This window comes from Talpa occidentalis, unplaced genomic scaffold, assembly GCF_014898055.3.
Source record: "Talpa occidentalis isolate TD23 unplaced genomic scaffold, MPIMG_talOcc4v2.1 talOcc4.3, whole genome shotgun sequence".
Classification (NCBI taxonomy): Eukaryota; Metazoa; Chordata; class Mammalia; order Eulipotyphla; family Talpidae; genus Talpa; species Talpa occidentalis.
The window spans coordinates 131,762,361-131,789,385 of NW_023603184.1; the positions used below are offsets into that span (position 1 = coordinate 131,762,361).

The 27,025-nt window shown below is 35.4% G+C and overlaps 1 protein-coding gene across 3 annotated transcripts in view; it reads right to left on the reverse strand.

Annotated features, from left to right (window-relative positions):
* The window catches only part of LOC119255187 (receptor tyrosine-protein kinase erbB-4), a 964,561-nt gene that overhangs the window by 276,832 nt on the left and 660,704 nt on the right, over window positions 1–27,025 (reverse strand). For all 3 annotated transcript variants that reach the window (XM_054700043.1, XM_054700042.1, XM_054700041.1), the window contains exons 6-8: window positions 8,179–8,297; window positions 5,121–5,262; window positions 682–795 (exon numbers count right to left, since the gene is read on the reverse strand). In XM_054700043.1, the coding sequence (XP_054556018.1) occupies window positions 682–795; window positions 5,121–5,262; window positions 8,179–8,297 (375 nt within the window). The remainder of the gene's footprint in view (window positions 1–681; window positions 796–5,120; window positions 5,263–8,178; window positions 8,298–27,025) is intronic.

Here is a 27,025-nt window from a genome sequence, read left to right on the forward strand (position 1 = left end):
CACATAAAAGAGAAAGGTGGGGTGTATATATAAAAGTAAGCCTGGAGTTTGCCTTTTGATACATTGGGAGACTAAATATTCAGAAAATTATATCGTTCTTTTATTCTGATTAATTTCAGTTTCATTCTATTGAGGATTTTTAGCATGACAGCTGAAAGAAAGGTCATTTTCACTAAATTCTGTAACATGAATTAAATGCAACATTTATTTAACCTCTGTTGTAAACTTACTTATCATTTCATATATGTTACTGCTCAAAATAATTTTTAATACCTGGAAAGTAAGTTATGTTGCATGTCTCCTTGCACCCCCTTTTCACACATTTCATGTCATCATGCATAGAGTACTAGCAACTAATATTTGCCTTCATGCTATTGTGATCAAGTGAACCCTTGTTTAGCATCTAATTTCTAAGATTGGCTACATATAGAATAAAATACTTTAAGACTTTCTATCAAAGTTAATTCTGAGTTTTATTTGCATCAGTTTGGTATACACCATTGAAAAACCAATAATATTCACTATTAAGACAGTTGATACTGTGGGGAACTTTCCAAATTTATGGGCAGATTTGTTTGTAGTAGTTGTGTGTGCTGAGAGGCTAATTTAGTCAACCCAGTTAAAAGTGAATGAAATACCTTGGTATGGACCCCTGCCAAAATAATCCTAGTTAAAACTCACCTTTTGGGCAAATGTCAGTGCAAGGTTTACACATTTTAATCCCATTTTCTTCTACTTCCATTTTTGAACTAGGGCAGGCACGCACACAAGAACTGGAATCAACCACAAAGTTATCTGATAAAAAAAGGTAAAATTAGCAATAATGTTGTGTTCAGCAAGTAAGTTTAAAACGAGATATTTAAACATCTGAAAATGAATACCAGCACTGATAGTATAAATATATCCTTATTTAAAATAATTATCTGTTTAAATATCTCAACCTGATACATCATTTTCACACATTCACCTTCAGATCCAAGGGCAGCATGTGTTAACAACTCATATTTGCTTGACTACTACTCCACATCCTGAATTGCCCCCAAGACAGAGTGAATTCTTTTATTGACTCAGGAAACTACATGACATTTAGTTTGTGTTTTTCAATAGTTCCACTTCATTTCATGTCATGATGCAAGTTTGAAGTCTAAAAATGCTTCAAGTTACATGGAGCACAAATGAAGCTGAAGTTAACTGCCAAGGATCGAGAGAGTGCACTTCAAATCTAGGAGGAAATGTTTAAAATGTGTTCTGGGGCCTCCCTGGTGGCACAGGTGGTTGAGCGCAGCGCTGTGAAGCTGTCCACAGCCTCTGCAGTGCCAGTTCAATCCCCACTAGCCGCAGAGCAACCCACACAGCGTGGCAGACCTTTCCTATCTCACCCGCTGCTCCCCTCAGCAGTATATTTTGGTCATTCTACCTATTCTGTTCCCCACTCGGTCTCTGGTGAATCCTCTCACCCTCCCGCACATCTGGCCTGTACCCTGGTTCTTGTATAAATAAAATAAATCTTTAGAAAAAAAATCAACCGCTCAAAAAAAAAAAAATGTTTTGTCTTTCAACAGCGTGCCACAGAACTGTCCCACGGTTTTACAGGAAAAATTAAGACTTTAGCAATGTTATACTAAGTAAACCAGAAATATCATCTATGACCTGATATGTTGGTAAAATATTTAAGAGTCCATCTGAAATAATCTAGGACATTTCCTTTCCCAATAAAGAACAAATTATTGCATTTAGAATCTTCCATAATAAAAGTAAAGCATGGTATCTGCTAAGTCACTTTGAGTTTTGGAGACAGCAGCTTTCCATATCTGAGAATACTGTTTCTGGCCCAATATTCAATGATATGAAAATTTTCTGGCTTGAAGGACCCCAGAGCAGGAAAGGATATGACACAAGTCTCAAGTTGGGGTACAGCAAACCTGGTACTTGGGTTATAAAACCCAAGAGGCTCTATGAATTAGAAGTATCTGTGATGGGAAAAATATACTCTTGGAATTATAGTCAGTCCTGAATGAAAGATCACATCAGAGATATCTAAGATTCCATAGCTAAGTCATACCATCTGCAGCATTTAACAGACAGCTCTGACACATTTCTGGATCCTAGCAGAGATATAGGACCTTACCACATGTTATCTATTGTCTGACCTTGAGCCAGATTTGCACATCAAGAACAACATTTTGTTAGAACCAGGCATCATAAAATTGGTTAGGTCCAATAGCAATCCATTATAATATTAAAGTGGTACGTTTTGGAAATGGATAGAAGCAGGAACAGAGGCACAAGCAAAGTGCACAGAGAAGTGGTTCATATCCCCATGTCATCTACCTTTATGCTGGCATCTCTCACACAGCTTATACCTATTGCTGCCTAAGGACCAAGGGAGGGCACTTATGGCAATGGCCAGTGATGACCTAAATAAGCTTGATTTATAGATGCAAGTTTAAAATATATGTAGATGCCCTGCAACCTCACTCAGGGGTGTAAGTTTAAATCCTAACGATATGCACATTTCTGGGTAGTGCAATTGATTATTCACTTTGTGTGCAAGGGGCCTGAGCTTAGAGTATATATGGACTAATGAACAGTATAGCTTTTTCCAGGAGAAAAAAACACTGGAAATGGGGGACTGAATGGACACTGAGGTGAAGGGGGATACATTAATTCATGGGACTGGGCAAAGTGTGATGATCTTTGCATTCCAAGTTAACATCCACCAGAGGAAATAGATAACAAATTGGCACTTTCTTGAGGTTACATCATAGTCCAATTCTCTACTTTCCTCCCAGACGTTGATTTTGAGAATATTCCTCAACAACCTAAGATCTGTCTCTGAGGCCTTGCAAAAGAGAAATATACCATATGGTAAGTAACTATCTTTTCTGGAAAGTCTTTAGGTATGTCCCTTATTTAAATACTTCCACACTTTAAAAGCAATTTATGTCAAATAAAGTCATAAAGACTTTAAATATTCTCTTGTTATATTCAGGTTTTACAGTCAAATTACTTTCAAAGAATATTTGTTGTTTGGAGTTTTTGAATTTCAGAATTCTGGATTAGGGATCATAGACCATTGTGTAGAAGCTAAAGATCTTTATTTCTTCAAGATAGCTATAGTTTATACCATGTCTAATAAGCATAGTTCAAAAAAAGTCTGAATATTACTTAACAAATATGGAAATGTTTTAAATTAGTGCATAATTTGATATCCCTAAACTAATCCAAAAAAGGAAGATTGTGAATTACCAAATTGAAATTAACTTGACAGGTAAGTCACAATCTCAGTGTTCATCTACTTACTGCAACTTAGTTCAGAGTCTGATGAGCCACTCTAAAGAGTAAATTAGGGTCTCCCCTGGTGGTGCAGGTGGTTGAGTGCAGCACTGTGAAGCTGTCCACAGCCTCTGCAGTGCGGGTTTGATCCCGGCTGGCCAGAGAGGATCCCACATGGCGTGACAGACCTCTCCTGTCTCGCCTGCTGCTCCCCTCAGCAGTGTATTTAGTCAGTCTGCCTGTTCTGTTTCCTGCTCTGTCTCTGGTGAATCCTCTCACCCTCCCATGCATCTGGTCTATATCCCAGTTCTTGTATAAATAATCAATCTTTAAAAAATAAAGATGGTAGAGTAGGAGGATATTCATTTAAGAAAAAGAAATGTTCATCATCTAACCCCAAGCTACAATACTTTCTGTTCTGCAAGTGTCCGCAGATGATAAGATACATAACTTTAGATAAGAGGATATTACATCAAAAACCTAAGTTGTGATATGAAAGTGTTGAAGACAGAAAAACCTCTACTATCCTAGAGTTAGCATAGCTGTGAATTTAAAATACCAATTCAGAGATATAGTATCTTTAAATAAGTAAATAAATATGCAAACACACACATGTATTTATATATTTATACATATAATATACAAATATGTATATAATCAAAATAATTATTCTTTTAATCAATATAAAAATGATGAGAGTTACTGTTTTCAAGGACTTGGTTTTATATCTATCCCTCTGATCCTTATTCCCTGTCCATGTCATTCTTTTAATAACCCTGGGAAAAAGAAGAGAGATGACTACTGACATTCATATCTTAAAGAGGAAAAAGTAGACAACTAAACAGCCCAGTTACAATCATGTGACTAATAAGAGGGCAAAGTCAGGACCCATAGCCACTTCTAACCCCACATTCCTTATATTTACTACTCTATCGTATGCAGAAAGTAGACAAAATCATACAATCTGCATGTTGCAAATTGTAAACACTTCTTCCTTTAAATGACTGTGGACAAATACATCTATTTTTCAATCTTTGCAAGATATTGAATTGTCCCATTGGGTACTCCAAGCAAAGAAACTGCTCAAGCAAATAACAAGATGTGTATTTTACTGCATGTTGAAAGTTAGGCTGGTCACTTTGTTCTTTTGGCTTAATTTTTTTTTTTTAATTGAGGTTGCAATGGTTTACAGTTCTGTATATCACTCAGAGGTATAGGATCACACCATTTCAGAGGTGTGTTACCACATCACACCTGCCACCAATATAGTCTTCCATTCTAGCCCACTGGAACCCCAGCCTCCTTGTGCTCCCCTCCCCTCTCTGGTATGGAATCTATGGAATCTTAACTTTCAATCTCTGGGAGAGTAATCAATTTGGTAAGATCCCCTTAGCATTCCCTGTACATTTATTGCTCTTGTTTAAAACTAGATTTGATATTTAAATATTAACACTAGATATTCTACTATAAATAAGTAATGAGAAATAATTTTAGCAAAAATTTCATTGTCATTGGAAGCAAATCTTATTGATTATACAGTTTGCTGTTACCTAAGTACTTTTCTGAGAAACTGCGCAATTTTCAAAAATGTTTCAGTGTAGTGAAATAATGAGCTTAGAAGACAATGACACTGAACTCTCACCACAAACATGCCACATCCTTACTGAGACTTCGTAATTTTAATTTTTTGAATTTTAATGTTTGTGACAAGGCAGCGATAATATCCATATACAAAGGAATTCACAATACTGTTACACATTTCAAACTAAAATGAATTTACATGAAATTCCTTTCTTTTTAAACCATGCTCCATTTAATAAGGTTATTCTTCTTTTGTTACTTACGTGGGCATTTCTTAACACAGAAGGCACCGTATGTGTACTTTGCATTGAAGTTATGTTCCAATTGAAAAGTGGTTGGGTTGTAGACAAAAGTTTGGGGACACTGTGTAACGCATGCTCCACTGTCATTGAAATTCATACAGGCCTGCAATGTAGCAAACATCACTTTCATTCAAAGATAACAATATTTGTTAAAGGGATACTGCTACAAAAATTGCTTTACTTAGCATTCCATGTTCTTTTATGTCAATTTCATAAAAAGCTGCACAGTTGAATTTTACAGCTGTTTGTATTTAATTTTTTCAGTTCAAATTCGTTTCTAACGTAAAATTCTACAAAGATTTTCCCCATGTTAGTAAATACACCATTTACATTCTTGCTTGGATTCAATCATTCATTTATCTGATAAACAATGAATATCTCACATATCCTGGCATTGAGGTAGACTTAACGGATTTCAGAGTTTATAAAATAGACATTGTCTTTGCTTCCATGGAGTTAATGGGCTAATAAATAAATCAAACATGTATACCATCTATCCTTCTGGATGTTCAAATTGTTTGGTATGTATACACCAACTTCTAAACTGAGAATTTAGAAGCTCACACTTATTTATGTTTAATCTTCGAGTCTGAATTGACAACTTAATCCCCACTTGCACACACCAGACTTTTCTTAAAGCTGGTATTTGGAAAGTTCAGTGCCTTAGGGAAGCACAATGGGAAACACAATCATGGACACTGCATGATGCGAAAACATAGTGATGGTCATTTACCCTGGGCTTAAAGAAACTGCTCTGGCAGGTTACTGTCAATGTGTAAAAATGGTGTGTGTGCGCCAAAATTTGCCAAAGTAGCTATAGAGAGCCCATAATAAAATAACATGATGCCATTTCTTGTGCCATCTTTCCATAATGACACAGCACTTAGTTAAAGCTACTAAATTCAATGAAAACAATTCATTTCTGCTTATTTACATATTTGTATTGAGATCTCAATTTTTAATATTTAAAAAAAATTTAATTAAACCATTTGCCATCTGAGAGTTAGACACTTGATATAAAAATAGAACAGAGGTGTAAGTACATAAACGTGGTTAACAAAAGAGTAGACAAACTAATTATCTTAATTAAAATATTAAATCTTCATAGGAAAAATTTAGGCTTTGGATGGCAAGCTATAGTTTACAGTTTATCATAAATCGTATATGTATGGTTATTAAGAAGCATTAATTTATGTTGTTTCCTCAAAACACTTTCTTCATCAATTGTTGTTTTGGCAAGTACTTTATCATAAACATGACAATTCCCTGAAGATGGTCTACTAGATGCATAATCAGAACAAGACTCACTGATGATATATTATTCACTAAGTTGACACTTTCCAGGAAGGGTCTATTAAAAACCAATCTAGAAAACTACGTAAGTTTTAATTTATGACTGTAAAACTTCATGTGTCCTCATAATTGCTTATATAACATACTTGATGCAGTGCCATGCACAGATTACTTAACAACAAAGGGACATACTTGAGCAGGCAGAATCAACCAAATTTACTTTGTAGACTGCATGTAAATGACAACATAACTTACACAGAGGCTTGGAAGTGGCATTCTTGAACATTTTCTACCAAATGCCAAATTGGAATCACTAGACAATTCCATAAAAGTAGTGAAATGAGAATGCTGAAGCTCACCGATGCTTAACATGATGATGGGGGAAAATGCAGAGAAAAATATCTAACAAAAAGTTACGACTGTTGTCTGTATGCCTCAATTTCATTGCTTTGGAATTGTTAACATGACAAATGGTTCAATGTTCTCGAATCAAGTTTACATCCTATGAGTGGCAACATCAAGGAAAAGTCTCAGTTTAAGATCTGCGGAGCAGAGGTGGAGAAATGATGATGACAATAACTGAGGGGGAAAATCTCTTGTGAGAAAACAAAGATGTAAAACAATGGCACTTCATTTTTAAAAAATAATTTAAAAATAAAAAATTTTAAAAAGACCTGAGTAAATCCCTTAAAATTTTCAACATTTTCCCTTTCTTCTCTTCCGCCATACCTACTCACTCTGTAATACACTTTTGCTTCACTAGCATATTAGGCTAGACAAGGGAAATTTTTTATAACATTAAGGAAATTAAGAAAGCATTGCCTATATCACAAGAAATGTAATTTATGTTTTGCTTGCTTCCAGATTAAGTGCTTATTTGAAAAACAGTGCTCATGTATATATTATTATCTATATCTAGATATTGATATCTATATTTATAGATATGTATATTTAGATATATATGATCTATTTAAGTGTGTATATTTTGATATATATTGATATATACATATTCTTAAGTGCTCTTAAGGGGAAAAATAAATTCCAGTTTTCATTTTCAGGAGCAAAAGTAATTTCCTATTTCATGATTTTTAGCTTACAATGAAACTAATCTTCTGTTGGATGTGTATATGAAGTTGTGTAAACTGTAGTTCACAGAATTGTTAATATGTGTGGAACAAAAACAGCTATATCAGGATGTCAGAATATAATTAAAAGTGTCCCCAATAAGTTTGAAATGTTAATTTTAATGAGTTAAATTGTCTTCTAAAATAAAAATCACATGGATCAGCATATAAATTTAATATATATATAATATATAATCTGAAAATAGTTAAATTCACAAATTTACGTACTTGAAAATCTACATTCAAGAATGAAATTAAGTGCCCCCACAGACAAGACCCAACAATGCAAAAACACGAAAATGAAATCACTGTAAATTTTGGAAGAATGTTATTAGTCTTTGAAATGATATCTCAATACAGTCCCTTTCACATTCTCCAATATCACTTAAATTATATCAGAAGGACATAATTCACTTAGTAGAAATGAGCAATTCTAGTTAATCAGTAGCCACCCAGTGAGGGAATGGCTTCCAGGAAAGGAGAACATCGTTCTATAAACCAAAAAATGTGAAATTTGATATTATTTTAATAAGACATTAAAGATTCCATGTGCGTGAGTCAAATTGGGGAGAGGGAGAACAGGAGGAGAGAAAGAGACATACAAAGCAGTCAGTGTCCTTGGGTCCTGAGCAGCCTCCAGCACATTCTCTGTGGCAGCAATCACTGACGTAGGGTCCATAGCACCTGCCATCACATTGCTCTGCACACACCGTCCTTGTCACTGCAGAAGACAGAGAAAGCCTAGATCAAAGTCTGCCACAAGGGAAATTCCTAAGGTTATTTAGAATAGCTGAGAACAGCTGAGCACTGGAGTGGTAATTACTCAGCACACAGTATTGACTCAATTCAGCAAACATTTACAAGGTGAAGGCTGAACCTAGATCAAAATTACTACACAAAATGCTTCAAAATTAAAACAAATTTATTTTACATACTTTCTTATTCCGACAGTGCTTTACAAAAATCATACAATTTAACAAGCAGGAATCAATTTTGAAATAAGTGAATGAGGCACTTTGGCAGGTTGGAAAAGATGGAGATGTACGGGAAGTCAATTCACAATGTTCATGGTGAGGTCTTAAAGCAGAAAGTGTCCTCAGACATAAATCTAAGATTTTTAGCTGACAATGCAAAAAAGGAAACAAGCTTTTAAATGATTCCCATTTTATTTTATATGATTTCTCTCAGAGAGATGGACAGAGAGACAGACTGATCAGTATTATCAAAACTATTTATATTCCTGTGTTTTAAGTGAAATTTCTACCAAAATTATTCATAAAAATGACCTGTGCAGGGGATGGAGAGATGACAGGAGGGAGTAGGAAAGGGAAAGAGGAAAACGATGGAGGGAACATTAATATCTAAAATATATAAAGAACTCTATAACTCAACAAAAACTCAAACAACCAAGGCAGTCCAAATTGAGCAGAGAATCTGAATAGATTCTTCTCCAAAGTAGACATTCAGATTGCTAACAAAATCATTTACAAATGCTCAACTTCATATATTATTAGGGGATTGCAGATCAAAAGCACGATGACATATGACCTCACCCCTATGAAAATGGCAAATATCAAAAAGACTATAAACAATCTGTGTTCACAAGGGCGTGATGAAAAAGGAATTCACACTTTTTTGGGGAATGTAAATTAGGGCAGCTCCCTTGGAAAATGGTATGGATATTCTTTAAAAATCTAAAAATGGAGGTAACATATGATATTTATTTATTTATTTATTTATTCATTCATTCATTCATTTATTATTGCATAGAAAAACTGGGGTGTAGGCCAGAGGTGCAGGGGTGAGAGTAATCACCAGAGACAGTGAGGGGAGCAGAACAGGCAGACTGATTGAAATACATTGCTGAGGGGAGCAGCAGGCAAGACAAGAGAGGAGAGGTCGGCTGCACCATATGTGGGTTAGCTCCCTGGCTGGGGAATGAACCCAAGTCTCAGCTTTGATAGCACTAAGTCTTAACCCTTAGGCCACCAGGGAGGCCCTGGAAGTGCCATATGATTTAGAAATACCTCTTCTAGGTATTTATCTAAAGAATATGGAAACACCAATTCAAAAATGTTTATGCTTCCTATGTCAGTAGTATTATTTTCAATAACTAATACATTGAAATAACCAAAATGTTCATGAAAAATATGGATGTCTGGATAAAGAAGTTGTATATATGCTCAATAGAATACTACTCATATATCCAAAAAATGAAGTCTTGCCTTTTGCAACAGCATGGATGGAACTTGAGGTGATTATGTTTATGTAAGTCAGAAAGTGAAAGACAAGTATCAATAGTTTCTTTCATATTTGGAGTATAAATAACCCAAGGAAATGAATTAGTAAATCACAAAAAAAACTCCTATGGTCTCCAAAAATATAGTGTTTACCAGATGGGAGGATGGGGGTGGAAGAGAAAGGTCGAGGACATCATCCTTATAGTGAGAAGGACACCAGAACTTTGATAGTTGGTGAGGTGAGCTTATACACACAGAGAATGATCCTTCCAAATTTACATAGTTTCAGAACTCAATGGCAAATAATAAAATTTTATTAAAAATAAGGAAACTTATTTGTTTGCTTGACATATAATAATGTAAGTAACCGTAAGAACAAAACAATAAGCTTTAATTCCAAAAAGTGATTTGACCTAGTTAAGAAACATTTCTTCATTATTGTTATAGGAGACTTCTTTTTAGAAAGAAAATAATTCCTTTAAACACATCAGGCTGGATGCAAAACAAGTGGAAGAGATGCAAAATGTAAATCTATTTAATGGCATTTTTGATTTATAAGAATGATTCATATGAATTAAACACATCAAACTAAATTCATATTTTATTATGATGGAGACCAAAAAAAATGTTCCTGAAATCAATGGGATAACTCACTTAGCCTCCATGGGAACATTAACTTATAATTGCTTTGGTTATATTAATTTCCATCCTTGCTTGAATATTATTTCATTATACTTTCCCCCTGTATATAGTATTCTTTCTAAATTGCTTCATTGGGTGTACTAAAATATTTGGGTCGGATTTCAACTAGCTTATTCATTGGTGGTACATCACTAACTATGATTGCTTAACATGAAAGGTAAAATCTGAAAATTAAAATGCTTATTACATTAGGGTCAGTAAACTTGAAATTGGGAATGATCACTTATTTAAAATATCAGTGTGAATATGACAGATAAGTTTAAGCAACCAAACATTATATAGGAAGGGGATACTGCTAAAAGAATATCTAATATCTCAAAAAATTGAAGTATTATAAGTAGCTTTAACATATCTCACTAATAAATATATAGTGATGCAATTATTTCTTTAACTGTGATGATAACAGTTCGAACAAATTAATTTTGTTAAAGACAATTTGCTAATCAAATTAGTTTGGCAATTTACTAATCAAATATTTATTGTTGCTTCCTATGCAAAACAAAAAGAAACAAAGACTATTCATGAATGATGAATACAGACAGCACTGGCATCTTAGTAACAAGACAAAGGGTCTCTGTCCATTAAAAATAAAAAATGCATCTACCTTACAACTACTCTATTTCTAGATATCTACCCTAAGACTATAAAATAATTTGAAAGGATATATGCACTCCTATGTTTATTGCATCCCTATTTAAAATATCTAAGTTATGAAAACAGCTTAAGTGCCCAAGGACAGAGGAGTGGATCAGAAAAACGTGGTATTCCACATTATGTGTGTGTGTGTTTATACACAATGTACTACTACTCAGCTCTAAAAAAAGGATGAACTCTTGCCATTAGTGACAACATTGATGGAACTGGGGAGGAAAATGCTAAATGAACTAAGTCAGAAAGGGAAAGATAAGTAACAGATGGCCTCACTTGTATGTAATATAAAGACACGTAACAAAAGATCGGCCAAAACAAAATGAATAGCAAAGCCTTAACATCTGACCCCCAAATAAAGGTCATTGGAGATAAACAGAAGGGGAGGGTGGCAGGAAGGATGGGAAAGGGAAGAGGCCCAATGGAAGATGCCGAAAAATTATTGGGTCCCAGTGAAGGCAGAGTGTGAAATCCACATTTGCAGAGGTTAAACCTATAATTTCCAAAACAGATATAAGATAGGAAACCACTTTACCTCAATAAACATAATTTGGAAAATAAATAAGGTAAAAATAATCATAATTATTTAAGTGTTTTCTTCCTATGTTTTCATATTCTGTCATCACCCCCCCTTATCTCTTTCCTCCTTCCTAATCTTCTCCACCTTTAATATTCTTCACTTCCTCTACTTATTAGTTTTAAAACCCAGCTGCATGAGATCATCTAATATAATTTAGTCAATATCAGTGGGCCCAAGATTGCCATTTCTAACAAGCAGTCCTGTTTAAAATATCTAAGCTATGTTTATTGCAGTCCTGTTTAAATTATCTCAGTTATGGGAACAGCTTTAAGTGCCCAAGGACAGAGAAGTGGATCGGTAGCTTAATCACTGCCTGCTGGTCCACAGATCCCATTGTGAGTATCAAGATATATGAGGAATATTTACTTAACTAATTAACTAAAAAAACAATGCATTTGAAACAGCTAACTGTTATTAAATAAAATGTAGCAATGTGTTAGGATCTCTGACAGGTACAATGAATTCCCCAGATGATTCCAACATGATATCTAGATTTGAGAACTTTTATTGCCCAGCAAAAATGGGGAAAAAAAAAAAGAATTCTAGTTATTTACATCACCTGAGTGTTGACAAATTTTTCCCTGAAACTTTTTTGTCTGAAATTTTATCCCACTGTAAAAGGCAGGAACGGGCACAGTGCAGGTTTTCTGATCCAGTAGACCGGGTAAAGGAGGAGAAGAGTCCTCAGTGGTTTTGCAGGTTTTTTATTGGGGTTCACCAGGCATATGGCAGGCAGGGGTGCTGGCTGGGGGCTGGAGCCCCCCAGCCTTCACTCTATCTGGGCTCTCTGGCGTTCTTTCTGCTGCTTCTCGGCTTCTCTTTCGGCTTCTGCTTCGGCTTCTACTGCTGCTGCTGGCGTCCCCGTGACACCGCCCTTAAAAAGCACAGTCTTAGCTCAGCTGAATCCCATCTACCTTGCCCACACCCTATTCCAGGTGCCCGCCATCAGGCATGCATTCTGGACAAGGATCCATCATCTATCTGATGACAGAAGGGCAGAAAAGCCTGATATTTTCTTTACCCTACACCCACCGAACAAGCTCTTGCTTTAATTTCCACTTTGTATCAAGTCCCAGATCACTGATTGGGAAAATAAATAAGAAAGAATCCAGAAAGATAAGCAGGTAGAAAATTTAGAGTGATAAGACCCAAAAAAGGAAAGAGAAATGTTGATTGGCTGACTCTGAAGGCAAACGTTTCAGGTAAGTTAAGAAACCATCAGAAAACTGTTCTGCCATTAGGCATCTGAATGAACAGTATACTGGGCAGGCCTCAATTGCATTGCAAAGCACATTTTGAGCACATTATTTTTATGTTAATCTATCTCAGTTTGTATTCAATGGCCCACACCTCTAATCGCCAATATTATTTCTGTTTATTGACCAGATTTCAACATACTCTGTCCATGAAACATAGCAGTAGATAGTAACATAGATAGTACTTCCAATATTAGAATGGGTTTAATATTGGACTGTTTTCAATTGTATACTCAGAGGCTTGAGCAAAAAGAAAAATGCTTGGGTTAAACAGAGGTGATTTGGGTTGGATGTGAAGAAGGATTTATTGACTCTTAGAGTGATAAAAATACTGTAATGAGCTACTGAGTGGGGCTTCTTGAGTCTTTATTTGTGAGTATATAAAGGAAATCTTTTCTTGATGCTTTCTACAACCACTTAATTTAAGACAGAAGGCTTGGTGAAATGCTCTCTAGAGACACCATCTAGTTCTATGATCCAATATTTATTCCTATGAATGTTGAAATTGTGACTAGAAAATGAACATTTTGAGTTGTGTAACATGCTTTGAGAAAGCCAGTATCAGGATAAACTTTGAATGAAACAAACAAAGCTCAGAAGGCCTCCAAGGATATGCATTAAATGTGTAGAAAATCAGGTTTAATCAAATGAATACCTAACTGCACACACCATTCACTTACAAGAGAATAACTGGACACATCTGCGTGTCTAGTTCCATACAGACTGTAAGAAATAGTAAGATTAAAAAATTCCTGATCCTCCTACATTTCTTATTCAGTAAGTCCGGGGAGGCTGCCAAAACAACTGGTTTATTTGGAGTCCCATGTTTTTCTTTTTTTTTTTTAAAAGATTTATTTATTTATGCATACAAGAGGTGGGGGTATAGGCCAGAGGTGCAGGAAGGTGAGAGGATTCACCAGAGACAAAGCAGGTAACAGAACAGGCAGACAGACTGAAATACACTGATGAGGGGAGCAGTGGGAGAGACAGGAGAGGTCTGCTGTGCCATGTGGGTGGCTCCCTGGCTGCCCAGGGATTGAACTCGTGCTGCAGAGGCTGCAGACTGCTTCATAGTGTGGTGCTTAACCCCTTGTGCCACCAGGGAGGCCCCTCCCATTTTTTTTCAGAAGAAGAATTTATAAACCAATATTTTGGAACCTCTGCTCTAAGAGACTCTTATTTCTGATGAAAAGGTTTCACCAGAAGGGTAAAGACAATATTTATTTGATAAGGCAGAAGCAGAGCTGAGTCTTATATTGGGCTCCTGTCTCTGGCCTCACACTAGAGCAGAGGCAGTTGATAAAAGTGACCACCACAGAGTGAGGTCTCAGGATATATAAGGTTATCTTGTGATTTAGACAGGGGTGAAAAATTTATCATTTATTTTAAGCTCTAATACACTGAAATTATTCTCAGATAAGTATTTTAAATAACTGAACCCAGCAAAGCAGAATTATGTATTTGGCCCTTCCAAACTCCCTCAATCACACCCATTTTCTCATCAGAGATGAAATGTAACTGAATTTTTTTTTAAGATTTACTTATTTATTTATGCGAGAACCGGGATACAGGCCAGGTGAGCGGGAGGGTGAGAGGATCCACCAGAGATAGAGCAGGGAACAGAACAGGCAGACTGATGAAATACACTGCTGAGGGGAGCAGCAGGTGCGACAGGAGAGGTCTGCCGCGCCATGTGGGACCCTCTCCGGCCGGCTGGGATTGAACCAGTGCTGCAGAGACTGTGGACAGCTTCACAGGGCGGCGCTCAACTGCCTGCACCATCAGGGGAAGCCCAAATATTTTTCATTCCTAATTCCTAGTAACTCCAAAGGAACTGATAGTTACTGCAAAGGAACTGACCAACCATGCATGAGGTATATACTATCATGGGTATCATAATGTTTTAATTCTAAGTTTAATACCTACCATCAAACTATAGCAGTTACTGGACTTAGCTAACTGAAAATCCCTTACTGAAATTGACATTCAGAGCCAGTTAATTAAAGTTTGCCTACATTTAGGCAGCTACTAATTAGGATTGACTTTGCCCCATATAAATCTCTTGTGATCTATGGGCTAGGACATGATAGTATTATTACTTGTGTCAAATAAGAAAGGGATCTATCTTGTCTAATATAGCCTTCATCATCAAATGCTTTATTCATTTATTTAATGAAGTTTTATACAATCTACATTATAATGACAAACTTAATGATTCATTGAGCGTCCTTAAAGCTAACTTTAAACTACACTCCTGGCCACAGGAAAATTCTCCTTATTAATAGACTATAAACATCACCAAAGTTTGTGAGTCATGAGTCGGAAAAAAAAAAAAGCCCTATTACAATTATTACAGTAACTAAACATCTTCTTTAACACAAATATGAATGTTCTGCTTATTTCTTCACAGGAATGCAGATGTAGTTTTCAATATAATAAAGTATTAAATTTGTATACTTTTATATTAGAATTGAAGGCTGTTACTTAGAGTACACAAATAAATGATGTGTTGGACATACAGTGATCAAAACATAGAATCATCAGATAATGGGCATGCCACAAACCAAGAAGTGAGTAAAAGCTGATATTCAACTATTCCAAACATTTCTTCACATTATAGTAGACAACATGTTTCTACATCCAGCCTTGATGGAAAAACAAAGCAAAACAAAACTGTACACTATTTCTTTTGCTTATCCTACATTCTTTTACATAATACAAAAAATTGAAGAATAAGGAAAATATATTTATATTATTGTGTAATTTGATCTTAGTATGCACTGTATTTTTAAAACTTTCTGATATATTCTCATCCTAGGTTGTTTGTATACTTGCTTGAGAAGAGTCACACTGAAGCAAATATACAAACAGCCTAGGATGAGAATATATCAGAGAATTTCAGAGATACTATGCATATTAACATCAACTTACACAATAATATAAACTAGAAACATACATATATTGATACAGATACAGATATACATATAGATAAATGTATATAAATCTAAAGAGAGGGAGAGAGAAAGAGGTAGAGTGTTATAATATCACAATACAAATAAAACTTTGGAAGAAACAGATCCTAATATACAGTAAATTGGAAACTACTTTAAAGTTTCATACAGCACATTGAGGATTCTTTGTAGATATTTTAAATATTGGCAATAATTTTAATATATAAGGGTTTGCATTGATTAGATCTAAGCATATCTTAAATAGCAAGATCAGGGCCTCCCTGGTGGCTCAGGAATTAAAGTCTCAGACTTCAAGCTATCTGCAGCCATGGTGGCCAGGGAGCTAACCCACATGGCACAGCAGAACTCTCCTGCCTTGCCTGCCGCTCCCCTTAGTAGTGTATTTCAGTACATCTGCCTGTTCTGCTCCCCGCCATTTGTCCTTGGTGAATCCTCTCAACCCCCGCACCTCTGGCCTACACCCCAGTTCTTGTATGCATAAATAAATCTTTAAAAAAAAGTTAGTATTTAAAATATTTAACTAGTTTATCCTAGGTCACAAAATAAGTTATTTAGAGTAGGGTTTTAAGTTAATTTCCAGACTTATGTATTTTCATTGATATGTTTGCCTTAAGCTAAGAGTCACATACAATAGGTTTCTAAATTTAAAAATCAACATGGTTGAGGGTGAGAGGAAACTATTTAAATGCAACATTGAGTAGTTAAAATATATTAGTGAAATACTCTTCAAATCTATGGCACAATGTATAGAAATAAGGTTATTGCATATTTAGCATTTTATGGAGCTATTTGTGTGTATACACATATAATATACATGCCTGAATTCAACCTAATGATTGACAAAGGAAGAAACTGAGATCCATATCTCACCAACAATCAAGTCCATACTTCAGCAACAATAAAGAATTTTAAAGTGGCATCACTTAAAAGAATGATACCACATATTCACGCTTCTATCTGATAAGAAAGACTGTTTCCAAAATATTACTTTTCTTCTCAGAGAGTGTATGTTTGGGATTATTTTACTAGAAAGCTAATCATGCCTACCTAAAAGTAAAATGATGCTCCTTAGTGTTTTGCAAACTTTGTTAAAAAACATCATAATTTAGAGCATAAACATTTGACATCTTGGATCAGCACAGATATACACATCATGAAAGTTTTAAGGAATTATATTAACACAAATTATGTGCAAAGCATTTTGATATTGTACTTTCTATTCTATCCTATTCAGATCTATGTATTTTAATCTCTCCCATTTCAATAAATAATTAAAATTGGCAAGGGTCCATCAAAGAGATTTCACAATCAACTAATGAATTGCAAACAGAAGTTTGAAAGCAGTCCATAAATTGCATGGATAAAAGTCAAATAAGAAATTAGAGAAACTAGTCTTAGGGATCCTTTTATATATGCAGTAAATTGACCTTTTAATGAATTTAGGAACTCAGATCCACTGAAGATGAAATTACCTTTATCTGAAGTTTTCAGATCCCAAAGGCTATGCAAAAGCTTCACACAACAGTACCTGCCACAATAATTACCTCCAGGATTGTCTCACTGAAGTTGATGATTCCCCAAGGTTTGTGCTTTTATTTCCACCATCATTACTGGAAATTTGGGGAAATTAAGTTTGAATTTCTCCTGCATGGCTGTATGTTACACTATGGACCACTGTAAAATACCATCTGAAGTTCTTTTCAAGAAAAATATCTATATTAAATAAAAGTTTTTAGGCATTATTAATATACTGCTAAAATAATATATTTGTAGATATTAAATAAAAGTTTATACAATGTTAATGTATATCTAAAAGAAATTATCACCTCTCTAATGTGGACAGAACTTTAAACATCCCCCAAATTTACCAAAAAAATATAATAATAAAGTGGGTAGAATTTTTGTTGTCCTTTCTATTGTAAAATTCTGAAATCATGTAAGCACGTACATATTTTTAGAGAAATGTAAGTAACTACAGATATGCCAAATTAAAAAAAAAATCACTATTGACTTACCACAATAGTAGACAATGCCAATTCTGAATATTCTATACATCTTTGATCTCCCCATTTCTTATAGTTCCATGGAGCTCTGACAGTTAAGAGATCACAAAATATGTAACAAAAGGGCCTCCCTGGTGGCACAAGGGGTTAGGCACTGCACTATGAAGCAATCCAAAGCCTCTGCAGCATGAGTTTGATTTCCGGCTGGCCAGGGAGCAACCCACATGACGCAGCAGACCTCTCTTGCCTCGCCCACTGCTCCCCTCAGCAGTGTATTTCAGTCAGTCTGCCTGTTCTGTTCCCCATTCTGTCTCTGGTGAATCCTCTCACCCCCCACTCCTGCCCCCCGCACCTCTGGCCTATACCCCCACTCTTGTATGCATTAAAAAAATAAATCTTTTAAAAATATATATATAACAAAAGTAATTTGAGACAGAATCAAGATTGCTTCTGTTCCGATAGACCCATCTTCACTAGGAATTACCATTCTTTTAAATTTGACAATTTTATAGTGAAATGCTTAATTTTTTAAAATTTTATTGTCTATGATAAGTGAAGCAAAATATCTTACAAACTTCATGTATAATTTTATAGTTCTTTTTAATTTCATTAAAATATTCAAAAAATACAAAACATGTTTTTTATAGTGCAGTTAAAATGGCCTCTTTTACGTTAGGATCTCAAAGTTGGAAGGCATTGTCATTTTATTTATTTACTTATATTTCACAGTTTCATTTCTTGCATTTTATTTATTTATATATTTTTGATGCAACTTTGGTTGACAGCTCTGTACAAAATTCAGAGTACTATGTTTACAGCTCCTTATATGAATGTCACCATGCCTCATTCACACCAGAGCACCCACCACCAGAGCACCATGGTATACCATAGGGCCCCTTCACCACTTTGTTCCCAACTCCACAGTGCCCCTCCAGCACCCTTAAATCTGCAGTCATATTACTAGACTTTGTTTTGGATTAGCTTTGTCAGTTCCTTTCTTTTGTTCTCTATATTGCACATATGAGAGAACTCATCTTGTATTTATCTTTCTCCCTCTGGCTTATTTCATTTAGCATAATCCCCTTCAGTTTCATCATGTTTTTACAAATGGCAGGAGCTCATCTTTCTTTTCTTTTTTTTTTTTGTGGGACCCTCCCTGGTGGCCCAACCAGCCCTGCAGAAGCTGCGGGCAGCCTCGCAGCCCAGCGCTCAACCGCTGTGCCACCAGGGGGTGCCCTCATCTTTCTTTTAACGGCTGAATAGTATTTCTTCATGTATATCTTTTTAGTCCTGTCATCTGTTGTTGGGGGACTTAGATTGTTTGCACAACTGGTTATTATAAAGAGTACTGCAATGCACATAGGAGTAAATATATCCCTTTGACTTAGTGTTTTTGCATTCTTTGTATAAATGCCAAGGACTGGAATTGCTGGATCATATGATACATCTATTTTTTATATTCTGAGAAATCTTTACACTATTGTCCATAGGGGTTGGAGCAGTCTCTATTCCCACTAGCAGTAAAGTAGGGTTCCTTAAAAATAATTTTGTGGGCCTCCCCTGTGGCACAGTGGTTGAGGCTGGCTTGCAAAGCTGCCTGCAGCCTCTGCAGCGCCAGTTCGATCCCCGGCCACTGGGTGAGGGTCCCACATGGCATGCAGACCTCTCCTGCCACCCACTGCTCCCCTTAGCAGTGTATTTCATCAGTCTGTCTGTTCTGCTCCCTGCTCTGGTGAATTCTCTCACCCTCCTGCGCTTCTGACTGTACCCATTGCTTGTATAAATAAATAAATCTTAAAATAATAATAATAATAATAATAATAATAATTTTGTAATTGTCATCCTCAAAACCAAGACTAAGCATATTTTACTTTCTAAGTAAAGATGGCATGTAAGTATGCAAAGTCACACATTTCATCCTTCCATTTTTTGTAGCAAACAGTGAGTATGCATACCCTATACATCAGAGGAAACTCTGGAATAAATGTAGGTATTTCAAAATTCCTCCTTGATAGTCAATGATAATTGTACTTAGGACAATCAGCTCTTTTCCTGCAAAGATACCATTCAAATTAAATTCTTATTACCAGTTTAACAAAATTCTTCCAATGAAGACATTTCCAGATATTTCTGACTGTCCTCAATGCCCTTGCAACAATTCTTCATATGTGAGGTCTCTGATGTCCTTGATTAGATTACTGACCTCCAGCACCCCATGGCTTACATTCTTGTAGTGAAGGGAACTAATGTAAAGTATTTGATTGCTAAGACTGCCTTTTCAAAGATAACCATCTTGAATAAAACTATTGACAACTGTATGACACAGCTACTACTAGTAAAATACCTAGATAAGAAGTCAGACCACCTCTACTCACTAAGTTCCCTTTTGAAAAAGCCTTAGGAAATTTAAATAATCAGCAACCACTTGAGTGACCCACTTTTCCATTCCTCCACCCTAATTCCCATCCCTATGCTTTAAACTCATCAATAAAGGGTGAACCTGCAAATCCCTAGGCACCCCACCCTCAAATACAATAAAGGCTAAACCCCAGCTCAAACTCTCTCTTTCTTCCTACTGTTAAACCAGTTGGGTGACCCTCAACATCCTTTGTATCCTGTAGGACCTATGGATAATAAACCTTGTTTTTTCCAAAGTTCCCTTATAACCGATGCTGAGATGTGTCTTGGAACATAGCAAGAACCACAATGGCCTGTCCAGTTGCCTAAACTGGTATATTGGTCCAGTTCATTGTTTCAGGTGTTCCTAATCGAAACTACTATTATTGAAAAGCTGAGACAAATCCAAAACAATTTCTCAAACTATCCGTATCTATATCTATATCATCTTTATAGCTACTTAATATGTATGCATGCATGTGCACCCACTCGCATACACACACACACACACACACACACACACACAAACTGTGCAAGGAAGCAAGAACAGAAATCACCATTTTCAATCTTTTTCACTGTGCTGAAGGAACCAAGTATCTTGAAATCTAGATAGTTTAGAACTATGACATCTCTAGTCTCTTTCTTTTTGACCTTTTCAAACATTTCTCATCTTTGTCTTGTAACCAGCACATCTCCAGAGAAAAGGCACAGTTTTATATACTTCCTTTATGTCCCTGAGCCTTCAGCAAGGCATTAAGCAAAATCTCCTGAACACATTAAGCTATCATGTACAGTAGAGTTCAAAAAACTCTACCTTCTATAGTTAAAATGAAAGATATCATATTGTTTTAAATATTTGAGGAAGGTCATCAAATGAAACAAATATTATTAAAATAAAGCCATATTAGGGAACATCTTTATCTCAAATCCAAAAGGATATTAGGCCACTTTTGAAAATATACTATAATGGATGTGGTTTTAGAAATTTATGCGTGTAACAAGTCCATTGTAATGTTTCCATTAATTTTACAATATCATCAGCAATTACAACCCCCCCTCCAAAGAAAACAGGAAATAATTGAAATCGATTAAGAAGGCTTACGGACATGCAGAGTTATTAGTAAAATACAAGGGTTTTAATTAAAGATGTTGCCTTTTAACAAAAGCTTGCTGTTACCCTGATTGATCAAGCCTGCTGGCTCAGCTCTACTTTTTTCCCTCTTAGCTCCTCTTGCTTTTTCTCTGCTCTAATTGGATATTTACCACATGGGCACCTTCTTTTTAAACGACATTTGTTCCACAAAGATTGTAAATACAATTACATTCAGACAAACCATAGGTGCATGCATGTATGTTAGTATAATTAATTATTTACATAATTTGTCATTTCATTTTACAATGTAAAGGATTTTTTTTGGAGATTTCATGGGGAAAATGTACAATTTAGTTTTATGCTACTGTATTTTCTTGCTGAAATATTAAGGAATAAAACAACACTTTTTTTAGATTTTAATATTAAATTCAAAGAAATTCAAGATATTAGTTAGAACAAATAAAATATATTGATATATATAAACACATATACATATAAGGCTATATATGTATAATTACATACATATTTCTATACATATCATGCATATATATCTATATAAACACACACACATATATATATTTTCTAATGTTTTTAGAAAAAAATAGAATCTATTGGCCAGGCTATAACTTTTTTTCTATTATTAAAGTGAAATTTTTAAGGTATTACAACTTTTCAAATTAATTTTCTTTGTGCTTAAGCATAATAAATTACTGAGGAAAATGCTAATACCATCTAAGCTTTCTTAACATACCTTATAAAGTCTATATATAAACAATCCATAACAAAATATTATTTGGAACAAATTTTTGTTTTGCAATATAATATCTTTCATTCATAATATCTACAAGAGAATACATACAATGCTTGTATTATTTTAATTACTACTCTATTTTTAATTTAAAAAATATTGTTAGATAATCTAGCTTGTAAGAATATTGTAGAAATAGGGCCTTCCTGGTGGCCCAGTGGGTTGAGCACAGCACTGTGAGGCTGTCCGCAGCCTCTGCAGTGCGGGTTCGATCCTGGCCAGCCAGGGAGATTCCCACATGGCACAGCAGGCCTCTCCTGACTCGTCCGCTGCAGTATTTTCGGTCCATCTGCCTGTTCTGCTCCCTGCTCTGTCTCTGGTGAATCCTCTCATCCTCCCCACCCTCTGGCCTATACCCCAGTTCTTGTACAGATGAAAATAAATCTTAAAAAAAAAAATACTGTAGAGATAAGGGGCAAATGGCACCAAAAGTGGAATCTGCTTCAGTTAAAAGAATGCCTTACTTTTAATCAATTTAATGACTATTTCAGTGGTCAGAAGTAAATCTGCTCACTCCAGTAGCTGAAACATGCATTTCCTCATTAATTTTTTTAGTGTGATATTTTGGTTTAGGAAACACTTTTTTTTTAACCTATTGTCAAATGCACTTGTATTTTTCAATTAGTTTCTGACGAGAAATGTCCCTTCTAAAGCAACTTAAAAGACTGAAGAGTCTATTAAGTGGTAATCAGTCTAGAAATTTGTAATTATATAATCAACAGTTGAAGGCACTTCTAACTATTTTAATGCAAAACGTGTGCAAAGGTTGGGAGAATCAAACAGTAATATTTTCATAGTGTTCCCCCCCCCACCTTCCTTTCTCAAAATGCCATGACTGACTGAGATGACACCAGGCCTAGGAGGACAAAGGAATGTGCAAAATGAAACCACCACCCAGGCTGATAATAGGAGGCTGGAGAGAGCTGTGATACTGTGCTTAAAGATAAAAAGGACATGCAGTATCTCTTTTAAATGAGATAAGTGTGCTTCATCTATCTTGTAGGGACTGAGATAACTTTGTTCCTTTAATCATTATTATTTATTTCTTAAAGCTTAGTCACTCTCACACCTAAACCTGTACAGAGCCAATCTTAGGACTCAGTTCTTACAAATAGAGAGAGTTGTCATTCTTACCAGTAAGCTTGCTAAATAATACTTGCATAAGCTGCAGACTTCACACAGCAGATAAGTTTGTCTCCCCTGACATGAGTACATTAATCCACTGAATCAATTTACTTAAGCTGTGCTGTGGAGCAATGTGGCCATGGCCATGATTTAACTGAGCTTAAAAGTACTTTTAAGTTTGAGTCACCACTCCACGTGTAATGCGGCTCTCAGTGTCCCACCATAAGTTCTATTTTGACCTTTAACAACTATGTGAGAAATATTCCTGTTAGGTTTATAGGGTCACAAAACTCTAACGTCAAAGTGTTAAGTCATTTTTGAAACAGCTTAAATGAATTCATGTTGGTTTAGAAATCAGACTCATGAGTAAAATAGTAAGAATGGCTAGATTCTGTAAGCACACTTCACTTACTCTAATATTTATAAAGTTCTTCAGGTTTTCTAAGGTTTTTCTTTGAATTTTGTTTCAAAAATATTTTATGTTTTAGAAAAACGATTAAATAGTTGTTGGTTCTGGAATTTAGAGTCAGAATGATAACAATTTCAACAGAGGAACAAAGACACACAGATTATTTAACATGCAATCCAAGGTCACTGTGGCAACTGATCCTGTACACAAAAAAGTTGCAAAGTATTACTAAATTTATTAAAAGTTTACCAAATTTTACAATTATTTCTGTGGGTATGCACAATGAACTACTGTACTAGAAAGCTGTCAATTTATTCATACTCTCCTTCCATTCACTGAATCTATTAAAAATAAAAAAACAAAACTCTTCCTCATATCTTCTGTTTAAAACACCAAGGTAGTCGGCATTTTTGTTTTCCCTTATCTCTTTTCAAAGATGTTTCCACTCTGATCTGCACTCTTTGCTTCATTTCACCCTAACAAATCTTCACTATCAAGGGTTCATTCTCCAAAGGCCTACTTGGTTATTTTTCTAGTGACTTCTCACCATTTAGTGACAGAGAATAAAGCCTGTGATAAGGTGCTTTGTGCAGATCTGGTGTGCTGAATGAAAGGTGTTCTTAACTTCAGTTTCTTCAGCAGAGGAAACTGCTTTTTTTGTGAAAAACCAAAGAAAGGTTTTTCAACATTTTGGTCTTCTTTGCATGATGTATGGAAAGACACAAAAAATAATTATCGATGAAAAGTGAGGAATTGGGGCCTCTCTGGTGGCACAAGGGGTTAAGCACTGCACTATGAAGAAATCCAAAGCCTCTGCAGCATGAGTTCAATTCCCAGCCATGTGGGAGCAACCCACATGGCACAGCAGACCTCTCCTGCCTCGCCAGCTCTTCCCTCAGCAGTGTATTTCAGCCAGTCTTCCTGTTCTGTCCCCTGCTCTGCCTCTGGTGAATCCTCTCACCCTCTGCATCTTTGGCCTGTACCCCAGCTCTTGCATGCATAAATAAATAAATCTTTTTAAAAAAAATGAGGAATTGTTTGGAAAATCATGAAGTTGCATACCTACAAAGAAGCCCTCACTGGAGTGGATTTATTTCAGTCCCCGGAAAAGCAATCACTTGTTATCAATATAAGACTGTATCTCACAGACCCTGAAATGTACTTTTGTGTGACTAATAAACAAAAGCAGAATATCTCCAAAAACTTGTACAGTCCCTGCTCTCTGTTTTTTCAAAAGTTCAATCAGGGTTCACAGATAAGTGCATCTCAAGTAGTTCTCAAGGTAAGTAATATATTTTAACTGACAGAAAGGCTTTTAGAAATATAAAGGAAGCCTGGAAATTTTTTGGACTAAAAAAAAATTGATGATGTACATTGTATTTCTATTGAATTTCTGGAGGCCTAATATCTACATGGAATCTCTCATGGTGTCTAATTCTTAAAAAGTATAACGAGAATTCTAAACTTCAGTTCTTACAATAAAGTAATTCTTTAAGTGGTTTCAAAATATACTTTGCCTCAGGTTGTTGGGCTCTTTAAATATGGATAAGTAATTTACCTTTCAAGTAGCCCTAACAAGAAGAGAGAAGCGAAAAAGAGTGAAGTCAAGGGCATGTAGCTACCATTTCACTCTTAGGATTTTTTCTTTTAATCCCCCAGTAAGTCATGTCAGAAAGTTGAACTGGCCTACAGGAGTTTCATTTCTGCATGCATTCGTTCAGATTTAAGATGGCTTATATTTTATAACAGCATTTCTATTAGTTTATTAAAATGTTAGTTATATTTTAGGCCCCAACATATTTAAGCATTTAAACTACATTACTATATTAAATTTGATTCCACAAAAGCAATCCTCTGAAGTAATAATTTCCATTTTATAGACATGGTAACTGAGATGTATTAGAAAGATTAAGTCACTTTCCCATGATATAACTTGGAAACACATGCAATTTGTATCATCTAACTGATTTCAAACCCACTATCCTCACCACTGAACTGTGCTATGTAATATGGTATGGTGGAAACTTTAGATTTAGAACACTTAGGTTGAAATCCAAGTATGAGTTGTATAAATTTCACAACTCCCTTAATCATTTCCTCAGCTTACATTTCTAATGTGTAAAATGAGATAAATAATCATTGTCTTTTTTTTTAACTCAGAAAATCTGTGAAAACAAAGTTTAAATGGAAATATTTTATAAGCTACAAATATCCATGAAAATGAATGTTATTCCAATATTTGGACTTGCAGATATCAGACACATATACACATTTGTTGAATTCAAATTTGATAGACTATGTGGAGTAGGCATAGTAATAACAATTAAGCTAATTTCAGGTTATTATAGTAAACTTAATTTCTTCACTATTATAGGATTTCTCAATCTTTAGTACAATTAAATATTCTTTGGTTAGGTGGTGGTGGGATGAGCATTCCTGACCTTTATAAAGTTGATGCCAGTAGATGCTTCCCCACTTCCCAGTCCGGAGACCACCAAAAATATTTGGACATTATAAAATTTCCCCTGGAGGCAAATTCACCCCTACTTGAGGATCACTGCTCTGTGCTCTGTGATCCCAGATAGAACCAAACAAAGAACAAATAAAGCTGCACGTGGCCTCTGCAGCACTGGTTCGATCCCCAGCTGCTCCCCGGCCACCGGAGAAGGGTCCCGCATGGTGCGCAGACCTCTCCTGCTGCCCGCTGCTCCCCTCAGCAGTGTGCTTCGCTCCTTCTGCCTGCTCTGCTCCCTGCTCTGACTTTCGTGAGTTCTCTCACCTTCCCACGCTTCTGACTGTACCCAGTGCTTGTATAAATAAATAAATAGATAGATAAATAAATCTTTTTTAAAAATATATTTAAAAAAATAAAAAAATAAAGCTGCAGACCCACCCATCTAGAAGCAGGCAGTTCTCAGAGAAAGACAGGTATATACCTGGTAATTATCCCCAAAGTTGTCTTCTATAAGAATAAGAAATGTTGGTGGGAGTCATGAATTTTAAAACATTTTACTAACATAACTAATTCTACTAAAATAAATGAGAGCATTCAGAATTTTGAGTACCCTATGAATTAAAGGAAAATGTAATTTTCAAAGTTGAAGAAAACACATATATGTGGTTTTCCCATTCTACCTTAATACTATGGTTTTCATGGTTTTTGATCATACATACTTATGCTAGAGAATGATTACTACCATTGAATATAAATAAATG